The following is an 11729-nucleotide window of genomic DNA, read 5'->3' as shown; positions in this document are numbered from 1 at the left end:
ACCTCTACACCCGCTGTTACCTCTACACCCGCTGTTACCTCTACACCTGCTGCTGCTTCACTATGGATGGTGTTTTGTTACTCTTCAGCAGGGGTCACCCATCACCTCCTTTGTGGTCTGGTTGACTTTTTGGTACAGTCCCCTCTCACCTACTGACCTGCTCTAATGTCTGTCAACATGAACTGAGCTTTGTAAATAGATTTTCTTCAACAACACATTGATGTTGAACTCAAGTACTCTACTGTATCTTGTGACAACAGTAAAACATACATTTAGGGATGCGACGATAGAGGGTTTCATCACGGATCGATGTCAAGAACATTTCATTTATTGGGATAATGACGTGACAAGACGTTTTCACATTACTGGAACCAACAACTCTCTTTCTCTGTTGTCTTAATGTTTTATCACGATGTGTGTACTTGAGAGAAAACCTTTTTATAATGCAAGACACACTTGTTTCCCACAACAGGATTCATTATTGAGGTCGGCTGCTTCACCCTTGAGGCCGTAGGAAGTAAAGATGATTAATAACGAGCACCGAGGCAGAACCGTGAGACACTAGAAACAGAAATATGATCTTCTTCTGTGACACAATATAAAGCAACGCTGCCAAGGATACATGACGGCGTCCTCAAGTGACAATCACGTTTTCCTCCACAGCCGTAGCCAAGAATGGCAATGGAGTACATTTATGCAAATGTTGTAAACTATGAATATTAACCTAAAATGAACTAAAATTAAATGTATTTAAGCTAAATGTTGTGCTTTGACTTGTCTTATCATATTGAAGCAACAAGAGACCAATGTAAATAAGCATATGCACAAACATGCTTTAAACGTGTAAACTTCGGGTTGGACCATCCTAATATGTGAAATGTAACTAACTAATGCAACTAGAGGACAGCAACCGTTTCTATTAAACATGTTACCTTCAGTCTCAGGTTTCACAGAGACAAGAACAACGCTTGTTGCACAGCACGCTCGTGTGATAAGGCAAGAAGACACAGTGTGCATACAGTCGATATAATATCTACTCATCAAAACAATTTGAATCTGACTACGACACTGCCAAGAATACTACTCACAGTACTATAGATATCACTGCTTTTATTACTGCGTATTTTAATACTACAGTTGCTGCAGTAGACCCAGAAAATTAGACATTTCTATTAATCCTTTAACTGATTTATTTAAGCAAAAATGCCAATTATTCCCTTCTTCCAGATTCCCCACTGGGAGAATTTTCTTTGTCTTATGTCATGAATAAACTGTATTAAATTGTATTAATTATCAAAATATTTTCACAATGAATCCATAAATCTTCTGGTCTATAAAAGATTTCAGAAAATAGTAATTAATCAACTTATTGCTTCAGTTTTTAATTAAATATCTTTGTATTTGAGACTGTTGGATAAGAAAAGAGTGGGCTTTAGGAAATGTTTCTCACATTTTATAGATCAAACTATTGCAATATGATGCTGTATCACATTAATACCCACTACTAGTACTGGCCCTCCAGATACTACTTCTACTACTAGGATCTTTAGGGAATGATATTTATATATCTGGTGAAACAAACTACTACTCTGTCTAGAAACACGTGATAGAAGAGAAAGACCAAACATGAGGACAGAAACACTAAACTGTTGTAGATAGTTTCAGGTATTCCCCCCCGACCCAAACTTCACGCCTCGTTCTCAATCCAGCTGCAACAGGAAGTAGTAGAACATTGACTCGACCTTTTTGTCAAACCTGTATCTTTTTTTAAATGGGAGTTATTCTGTTACTAAATGAACACGCTCCGGTTGTTACCAGCTGAAACTGGGTGAACGTTGTCCTGAATTAAAACCTACTAAAGCCTAGCCCTATTTTTAGGCCTCTGCTCGAAAATTGCATACCCATACTAAAAAGACTGTAAATCTGTAACTACAAGGTCTATTTTAATAATTTTGATGATATAATACAGGTAACACTTGTGCGATGTGTTCAGATGTGTAAATATTGTGTATATGTTACTGGTTAATAGTGAATGAAGATGGCACACAGCTCAAATTGAAAAGTTTCGCCTGAAAAAACAACATTGAAAGCTTGAATATCTTTTTTTAATGATGCAGGTGAAAGCTAAACTCTCCCCAATCACAGCGCAACATGTCAGAAGTCTCTCTGCAAATATTTGCTTTGATAAAGTGAAGCAAAAAAAAGTTAGAGGTTTTAGTACAGAGAGGTCACGGGAGGTCGAGCTGATTTGTCATTTTGGAAGCAGCTGTTCCATTGTACTTTTATATACTATATAACTATATATTTCACTTGTTTTACCACTAATAGTGTTCAATCTATCCAAATACAGCAGCTTGGCATCATTTTGAGACCCCGAGGCCTCTCTAAACCCTGTGTGTGTCTGTGAACCATGCATCCATTCTCGTCTGCCTGTGTGTATGTGGAGGCTATAACAGCCTATGATTGGTCAATTCGAGACTATGACACCTTGTTCGACGCATCAGAGTCTCAGGAATGCAGGGGTGGTAACGTGGGCTTGATTGACAGAATCATTAGCCAGAAAAAAATAGAATCGCGCTGTGCGTCGCCCTGCGTAAAAACTGATTAGCCAAAAGTGAATTCCCTTCCCCCACGGTCCCCCAGGCTCGTCTGACCCCCCTTTCACCAGGAAACAGTTGAAAAAACACAGGAAATACGTAGCAACAGTGTTTTTAGCCGGCAAAACGGAATATGAATCCTTTTTCTTCATGATTCGTCTCAAGGTACGAAGCATTTATGGTTTGTTCTGCGGTGGAGCGGCTTGGTTTTGTGGTGCTTGTTGACTGTATATTTGTACTGGTTTCACAGAGAGAAATTCTGAAGATATCTCTGGATTCTGTGTCGAATGCTCGTGCTTTTTGCTATCTCGGTTGTTCGTGTTAGAGGTTAGCTTTTTGTTAGCAGCTTTGTACGGAGTGCGTGGCTCGCCGAGTCATGGCGAAAAATACGTGATATTGTGGTACGTCTTCTAGATATTATATTAGTTTGTGTATAATTGTGTTTGCAGTGTGTAAAATGGCTTACGTGATGTTAAGTTGGTATATAATATGTGTGGAGCATTCATTATATTTGTTTCTGAAAAGTGCATTCTACGACACGCTCTTCGCTAAACGGTCTCGCTCGAACCCCAAATGGTCCTCGCTCGGGCTTAAATTAACCAGTCCAGACTATCATTATTATTACTGATGAAAGGAATGTCATATCTCCTCTTACTCACAGATACAGAATCCGTAGAGAACATCCTGTAAACAACACCCAAAAGAAGTTCTGGTATGTTTGTAGCACGTTGTGATTCGGTTTTATCTGGTAGTGTTTTTTAAATCAAAGAACAAACAACTGATCGCAAAACTAATCGTCATCTTTCATCAGGACTCGACAGAAAGGGTTTGCCATTGATGGCAACCACTTTTTGAAAATATTAAAAAAAATAGGGGCTTATATTTTAATTAACACCACTGTCATCACTAGATCACATGGCTGGACAATAAAAGATCATATTTCATTATTGGTCAGCTCTGATTGTGATTAATGCTGCAATATGCAGGATTCCTCACAGGTGCATTAACGCATTAAAAGGACGCCTCCTCCGTCCTTTCCTTCTCTCCGTCTCTCCTTAATTTAATTAGGTGTAGATGTAAGGAATGCTGACGACATGACTGCAGACATTTGACAGCCACAACAAACCCTGTGGCTTTGAACTGAAGTTACACGAGATAACCACATGGTTATGCATTTAGAAATGTATGAGCAACACTCTCATAAAGCAGCATGTCTCTCTCTCTCTCTCTGTGTGTCTGTSTRTCTGTCTGTCTCTCTCTCTGTGTGTCTCTCTCTCTCTCTCTCTCTCTCTGTGTGTCTGTGTATCTGTCTCTCTCTCTCTCTGTGTGTCTCTCTCTCTCTCTCTCTGTGTGTATCTGTCTCTCTCTCTCTGTGTGTATCTGTCTCTCTCTCTCTCTGTCTGTATCTGTCTCTCTCTCTCTGTCTCTGCCTGACTGAAACTTTAACCCATGAAGATAAAGTTAGGACAAAGTTTTAACCTCACCCTTAAAGAAATAAACACAAGTATACAATACAATCTCAATGAAACATTAACAACTAACAAGTTAGTTGAAAACTAACACTTACCAGGTTTCTTTTCACTTACGAGCTTCATAGTGAGGCACAATATCTACAAAGATTTCTCCCGGATGATCTGCTGCTCACCATCATCACAAATACTCGGTCAATAAAAAAAGGGGGCGGGTCCCGAAGACAGGGGAGGCGGCTGTTGATTGGCCGAGGCAAGCCAGGCCCACTTATCAGGAGCTTTCTCACCACTGGGGGAACCGACCAATCACAGCGCGCAGAAACGCAAACCTGAGGGGTCGTCCATGACAACAAAAAAGGGGGTCTCCCTGACGACTAGCGGATCAGCACGGACACACGAGCGGCTTGATATCTGATCGAAAAAAAGGAGGACTATATTGTCTAAAAGAGACGAATCACGACACGATAATGGCGGTTGATAATAAAGAGGCAGTGAAAGGAGGACACACACACACACACAACACAAAAACCGGTTATAACACTCACGGACTCTGTTCCGTCTCACGGACTCCGTCCTCCGCCGTAGCCGGCACCTCTTGGCCGGGGAGTCGTTACACTCCGCGTCCTCGTGCAGGTGATGCACCGCTACTTCTGGTCCGCTCGAGCCGCAGCCGTTAGCGTGAAATCCCCTCTGGCTCTGCCCGTTGATGACGTGAAAGTGTCCCGAAGACGCTCCTTTCTTGTCCGCCATTGACTTTGCTTTATCCATGGCTGAGGTTAGCCTAGCTTAGCTTTTAGCATCTGCAGTGGGCAAAACCAATGACAAACCGCCGGCTAACTTTAGCTAGCCCCGCTGCTTCCAAAGCTAGTGAGGACTGACAGTCGCGCGACCAGCTAAAAACGTTAGACCGTGTCGGTTTCCTTCCCCCCCCGTAGTGTTTTACCGTAAAATACAACCGTGAAAAATGAACACACCTGTGTGCTAGTGTGTGTTAGTGAGGAATACAATACAAAATAGGAGCAGCCGCTAAAATACAATGTTCCCTTTGAGGTCACTCGCGGTCATTTCCCCACATTGAGATTCTGGCAGCAGCAGTCTGCGTGTGTGTGTACACTGCTACGTCACGCCACCTCCTGCAGACCGAACCCGTTTACCTCCTCCGACCGGTCCCGGTCGGTCGGTCGGTCGGTGTCTCTCTCTCTCTCTCTCTCTCTCTCTCTCTCTATTAAATTTTCAATTCAATTTGCTTTATTGGCATGAAAGTTTAGAAACAGTATTGCCAAAGCATCTCTGTCTCTCTCACTGATGATAAATTAACTGTTGTAAACTTGTATATTATTTTAATTGCTGTATCACATCTGTGTATAATAAAGGATTTTGACCACAATGAGACGTTGAGGGAAATTAAAATAAACTGTTATTTTAAACAGCTCTTTCTGCTGATGTAATCATTGAAGAGATATCAGAGCTTTGGGAAACAAGCACCGCTCAGTTAAGAAACAAAGGTCAACAACAACACTCAGCTCATAAACTGCAGATAAAGTTTGTAATTAATGCAGAAATAATGTTATTAAGTACAGTGATCATGTGAACAGACACAAACTTCTTAAAAGTCTCTCCAGCTGTTAAAGTCGACTGACAGCTGATCCAGCTGTGATCATCAGCACCGTCATCAGAAACAGACGTCGCTTCACGTGACGCAACTGAGGAAAGGACGTCGCAAGGAAAGGACCCAAGTGAGGGAAACGGGGATGCAATTAAGAGACTTGGGATGTACCCTTGGAGGACGCCCGCCTGTAGAGACTCGTCCGGACGGGAACGCGCATCTTCGGTTGAATCTATAATCTATTTAAGGGCGCTGATTGGCTAAATTGTATGTCACACATTTATATCTTTAATCAGCAATTGGCTAAACTGCTTCATAGCCCCGCCTCTTTGGGGCAGTTTCTCCAGCCCCCAGAGCTGCTGAGACGTGCACGCGGAGAGGACGTGCAGGAAAAGCATATATCTACCGCAGATATCATATGTTGGACATATTACTGGGTGATTCCATGTTTCAAAAACACAAATATTGACAATTTGTATAGTTTAATATTATTTATTTTATTTGTTGTGCCCTAGCGCCCTCTATTGACCAGCCGCCACTGAATAAAACCCTTTGAAGTTGTTACAGTCTAACAGCCTTTTATCTTATCACACACACACACACACACACACACGATCACCGTTTCTTTCTTTTTATGATAATGTATTGTTATTATACATCATATTCTCCTCCTGCACTCTTGATATTATTTATCTCTGTTATGTTTGTGCAAAATAAACTAAACTTTAGATAACTTTGTGGGAGAGAGTCGGATGAGAACACAAAGCACAAAGTCTCTCTCTGTGCTACATGACATCATTAGCATCAAATCCTCACAAGGCGATGGTGTCATCATCAACAGAAACCTTGGAGGTGGCTGTGAGGTAGTTCTTCTGACTGAGGTAGTTCTTTTGTTTGTTCACGGCCTCTCTTCTTCTCTTCTCTCTGTTCCTTGCATTCTACCACGGGAGCTCGGTCCCGTCCCAGTTGAAGGCCCTGCCGGTCCTCTCCATGTTCAGAGAGTCCACGATGCTCATCAGGTGGCTCACGGAGAGCTCGGCGGCAAACAGCTTGTCCTTCGGTACGTTCCTGTGATACGGACGCGAGAGGTCCGTGTCCACCGTCCCCGGATGTAAGGACACACACACCACCTGGAGGAAGCACACACAAGATATCTCTCTCTCTGTTGTTGTGTTTGTTTGTCGTATTTCTGATATTAAATACCTTACATCAAACCTACCTTGGGTCGACTGCGGCCCAGCTCTATGGACAGGTTCCTGGTGGCCATGTTGAGAGCTGCTTTAGACATTCTGTAGCTGTACCAACCACCCAGACCTGAGAGGAGGAACACAATGAGTCACAACCATGCTGCGGCCGCTAACCCTTCGTTAGCACAGAGAGTAACAACCTGCAACACAACAAGCTACCATTGTCTCCGATGGATCCCACTTTGGCGGTGATGTTGACGATGATGCCGCTGTGCTGCTTGGCTTTCTCTGCGGGCTGTTGACCGAAACCACCGCCACCCTTCTGGAGGAGGGGGGCGAAATACTTGGCCATGACCAGAGGACCCACGGTGTTGGTGGTCAGAGTGGAAATAACGCCCTGAAAGAAGAGTCAATCAGTGGATTAATCATGGAAGCTGGGGCACAGGATGAAGGATGTTGAGCTATGAGTACATTGAGTATCTGGAAGAACCAGTAGAGGAAATGATTCCTACTTCAATGCAGAGAAATGACACCAGACTCGATGCAAACATCTCTCCCTTTAATGCACCGTGACGTCATGTTGTTTACCTGAGCGGTGACGTCCCTCAGGCTGGTCTCTCCTTTACCGGACGGGTGAAGCACGGCCGAGGAGTTGACGATGAGGTCCAGCCGACCGAAGCTCTCCTTGACCCGGTCCGCGGCTCTGCGCACGTCCTCCTCCCGGTTCACGTCCAGCCGGAGGACCGTCAGTCTGTTGCCCGGGTGTCGCTCGGTCAGGTCCCGCAGCTCGGTCGCGTGCTCCGGGTTCCGGCATGTCGCTATGACGACAGCGGTGGTTCTATGTTTTAGGATATGTTTGCAGAACTGGAGCCCCAGTCCTCTGCTGGCCCCTTGGATCAGCGCCACGGGGGCCGCCATGACACTCAGTGACGTAACACCGACTGGAGGCCGGATGGAGAGGAGTAGCACGTGATGCCTTCACGTCCACACAAAACGTCATCATTTTAGTTTTTTCAGGGAAAAGGTAGCAAGGAATTATAATGATAAGTGACTTTTACATGTATTGTAAGCACTTTTATTGTTTTTATGTATATCAACGTTGAAAATATGATTAGAAATTATTATTTTGACTTTTTAAAAATTAAATCCTGGAAACTAACGAGGAGGACCTGAAGGCAGCACGTTTCACAACATGTACAATCTGCCCTCTGGAGGTGATTCAGGAGAACACTAAGGCCAAATCCCAATGTCCCCCCTAAACCCTCAAATCCTGAACCCTCAAGGACTTACTGACGTCACCTGGTGAGTGGGTGAGTGTGAGAGGCTGTGAGGGCTTGAGATGGTGTGAATATGAACGGGACAGCACTTTGCTGCAACATATCACGTTACCATGAAAACGACAATAAATATGATGTTCAATTGTGTGTATTTATTTTATACGTTGTACTCCCTGATTTGAATGTCTTCAGGCTCTTTCCTCACAAGATGAGGTAACTTCATATCATCTATTTACTCGTTTTTGTCAAAACAGCTTCAATGACAAAATCAAATATTTGATGAATAAATAAATATCTTCTGATTTCATGTTTATTTTTGGTTCCATCTTTAACCCTTAATGTTTCTGAGTAAATGTAATATGAGAGGCTGAGAACGTCCTCTTTGTTTACCTTTTTTTTTTACGTCTCCATGCGTCCACTGGTTACCCCGTGTTTAACGTCACATTGCAATGATTTGTGGGTAATTCCCTTAGGCTAAGTCAGCATACCATGCTGCCTTACGGAAAGGGTTCATGAAGGGCTCAAAATGTCTGCCAGAGAGCCCTCAAACACTCCATGATTTGACAGTGGGACATCCCTGAACCCTCACGGACTTCGCAGGAGTGCGCCTCAAAGTCCGTGAGTCCGTAAGGGGGGACATTGGGATTTGGCCTTACACAACTCTCAACTGAGCGTGCACGACCTTACACAATCATGTGCACCGGCCAGATGTGGAACCGCAGAGCTGCAACAAATAGTGAGAATAAACCAAAATAATCTGCAGTTTGAGCACTTTGTTTGAGATTCCCTTCCCCTCACCTATTTATTATATGAACATTATTATGGATAAACCACATCTTGAATTTATTAAATGCCCTGAAGGTCAAATACAATAATTAATAATAATAATAAATTCTTCAAAAGGTTTACTCGGTTGCAGAATTTATTGAAAAACAGTTGATTTTTTTGTAATGTTACAGATTTATATGGATAGTTTAAACTCATCTATTTCTAATATTATTAATATGATTAATCGTATGGATAAATATATTCATTGTATCAAGTGGAGAAATAGAAAGCCCTCCTTTATTTGGATTATAAATGATTTATAAATATTTTCATCATCAATTAAACCTGAGTACTCTGGTAGAAAGATTTGTTCCTTATTGTTTTGATTTATGCCACTTTATGTTTTAGTTCCTCGCTCCTCTTTGATCTTTACTGTTTTTATGAGATGATAATTAATTCATATATTTCAATGTACAATTTTATATATTCCCTTTATTCTATGTTTTCATTTATTTGTTTATTGTTTTTGGCCTCATGTTTGTATTCTCTGTAAGATCTTGTGTTTTCTTAATGTGTGTTCAATAAATAAAAACCCTTCATTTTGGGGACTTGACTCAGAATCCGTTTCCGGTCACCGTTTTTACCATAACACCGGATGAAACTAACATTAGAAAATCCTCTATGGAGAGGTATCATGACAAATATAAAGTGTTTGCAGTGAAAATAGGCAATATAAGCAGATATTATTATTATTATTACCATTATTATTACTATTATTATTAAATGTTGGGAGACATGGCAGTTAACTGTACTGGTGGAGTAAAAGGGAATTCAGAGAAAATTGACATAATTATAGAAGCAGAAAGGAGGTTTCTGTGTTGTTTTATTTTTCCAAATAGACTTTCTAACATGTCGATGCGTCCTCCGGTCCAGTAGGTGGCGGTAATGTGTTCCCAACCGCAGCTACATCCGGGTTACTTAAAAATGAACTAAACTATAAATATATATAAAAATAAAATAACTCACATACACAACACATGTTTAGTTATGTTATCATGTATTATAATAAATACAGAGTGTATTTATTAAAAGAGTAATTAATTAAATCTATAGTTTCAATAGTTTAACCCTAGCCGAGCCTGAAGAGGAACCCGGTTGCCTAGCGACCAGTGGAAGTGTAGCGTCAGCTAGCAGCTAAGTAGCAGCTAACGTTAGCTAGGCAGTCTGCTAATACCGTAAAACAGCGTTTCAATGCCACCAAAAAGAAAAGGAGCTCTGCAGCTGGTCCACAGAGACGTGGACGAGATAAAGAAACAGGTTAGTAACAGAATGAAGAACTCTTTGTGCCTTATTTTAAAGATAAAAGTGCCTCGCGCTAGCACAAATGACTGAAGATGAGTGACGTAAACACAGGTAAAAGTAAAAGAGAATTGATTTTTGTGAAAGCCGAATCGTCTATAACACACTAAGAGAAATGCTTCATGGGTTGTTCAGTGAAGAGCTCAGTCTGGATGTAGACTTACAACATTAAACACTAAAAAGGCCAGATGTTTAAATGAAGAATGGTGTTTTTATTAAACATCAAGTATACACACTGTTAAATACATATATTATATTACCATTATTAGATATGAATAGTCATACATAACGAAGTTAAAGACAAAGATTGCATAGTTCATCAGAGTTTTAAGATGAGACACTAATACCAATTTACATAGAAGTTTGTTTACAAGTTGAGAAGCATTAAATACAATGTTTTAAATCTTTGCTGATTAAAGCTCTTTTCAGATGTCTTTGATGAATAATGATAATGTAGATGTTCCTCTGTATTTTGACAATATAGAAGACAAAAGTCCCTCAGTGAGTTAGAAGTACATATTTATACATGAATACACAAGTCTGGTATGTTTTCTGTAATAACTCAGAAAAATCTTTTGGTTAAATTACATGTTAGTGGGATAAATGGGACATGTGTCGGTATTAAATACATAAAATACACAACTCTTTATCCGTCTGTTCCTGTGTTTGTTGTAATCCAGGTGGACCGTCTGGTGAAGGAGGTGCAGAGTCGGGATGGATCCACTGAGGAAGCGTTCCGGAGGTGAAGAGTGATTTAATGCCATTTATGATTTATTTTATTTTAATTGTCTCTTTTTCTTCAGTGATGCTTTGAGGTCTGATTTTTCAGATGTCAAGAACTGCAGATGTTGGTAGAGAAGACACAAAGGACCCTGATGAAGCTGACGAAGGTTATTATCAGTGCTTTACTGTCTGTCATCATGTGGATTATTATGTTATTATTTAATATCTTCATTGTCATATTTATTCATGTCTGTTCTACTATTGCTTGACTTATATCAGCTGTTTTTATCCTGTGAATTGAACTTATTTATGGTCCCAAATCAAGTCTATGTTTTCCAAATGGAGACAGCATTTGGATTCAGTTGTTGTTTATTAAAAGAGTGATGATTTTAGTTTATTGTTGGCAGAGAAGTGATCCTCTCAGTGATCAGGAATATGACAAAGTGAACACAGTACTGTACATTATTAATAAGATAATAGATAACATACAACAGTGGATTAGGAACTCCCTGTATTGTGTATCGTTCTGGTCTCTAACGTTGAGGTCTTTGTGGTCATTTGTTGCTTTGGGTTTCCAGGCGGACGAGCCGGCTCCGGTGGGGAACTACGACCAGAGGAAGCAGGAAGAGGAGACACGACTGCAGAACATCTGGGAGCAAGTGAACAGCCTCTCTCTGGAGCTCTCACCACCGGGACCCAGCTCTGCTGCTGCAGGGTCAGTCTCATATATATATATATATATA

General features: G+C 41.2%; 3 protein-coding genes across 3 annotated transcripts in view; 1 reads left to right on the top strand and 2 right to left on the bottom strand.

Moving 5' to 3' along the window:
- The window catches only part of LOC116400558 (pantothenate kinase 1-like), a gene marked incomplete at its 3' end in the record, with an annotated part of 12709 nt that extends 7463 nt beyond the window's left edge, over positions 1 to 5246 (bottom strand). The window contains exon 1 of the mRNA XM_031878467.1: positions 4612 to 5246. Coding sequence (XP_031734327.1) covers positions 4612 to 4834 — 223 coding nt within the window. The remainder of the gene's footprint in view (positions 1 to 4611) is intronic.
- Positions 5247 to 6178: 932 nt separating this feature from the next.
- On the bottom strand, positions 6179 to 7805 carry LOC116400559 (C-factor). Its single transcript, XM_031878468.1, has 4 exons — positions 7448 to 7805; positions 7079 to 7256; positions 6892 to 6986; positions 6179 to 6802 (listed from the first exon to the last, which is right to left on the bottom strand). The coding sequence occupies exons 1-4, from the start codon at positions 7775 to 7777 to the stop codon at positions 6611 to 6613; spliced, it is 795 nt and encodes a 264-aa protein (XP_031734328.1). The 5' UTR covers positions 7778 to 7805; the 3' UTR covers positions 6179 to 6610.
- Positions 7806 to 10086: 2281 nt separating this feature from the next.
- Positions 10087 to 11729, top strand: part of nphp1 (nephronophthisis 1) — a 14189-nt gene continuing 12546 nt past the window's right edge. Inside the window, exons 1-4 of the mRNA XM_031878462.1 lie at positions 10087 to 10221; positions 10944 to 11005; positions 11093 to 11153; positions 11565 to 11701. Coding sequence (XP_031734322.1) covers positions 10156 to 10221; positions 10944 to 11005; positions 11093 to 11153; positions 11565 to 11701 — 326 coding nt within the window. The 5' untranslated portion in view covers positions 10087 to 10155. The remainder of the gene's footprint in view (positions 10222 to 10943; positions 11006 to 11092; positions 11154 to 11564; positions 11702 to 11729) is intronic.

Source organism: Anarrhichthys ocellatus, unplaced genomic scaffold (assembly GCF_004355925.1).
Source record: "Anarrhichthys ocellatus isolate YVR2014 unplaced genomic scaffold, GSC_Weel_1.0 scaffold180, whole genome shotgun sequence".
In the NCBI taxonomy this organism is placed as follows: Eukaryota; Metazoa; Chordata; class Actinopteri; order Perciformes; family Anarhichadidae; genus Anarrhichthys; species Anarrhichthys ocellatus.
The sequence above is the reverse complement of the archived record's forward strand: the minus strand, read 5'-3'. Positions and strand labels throughout refer to the sequence as shown.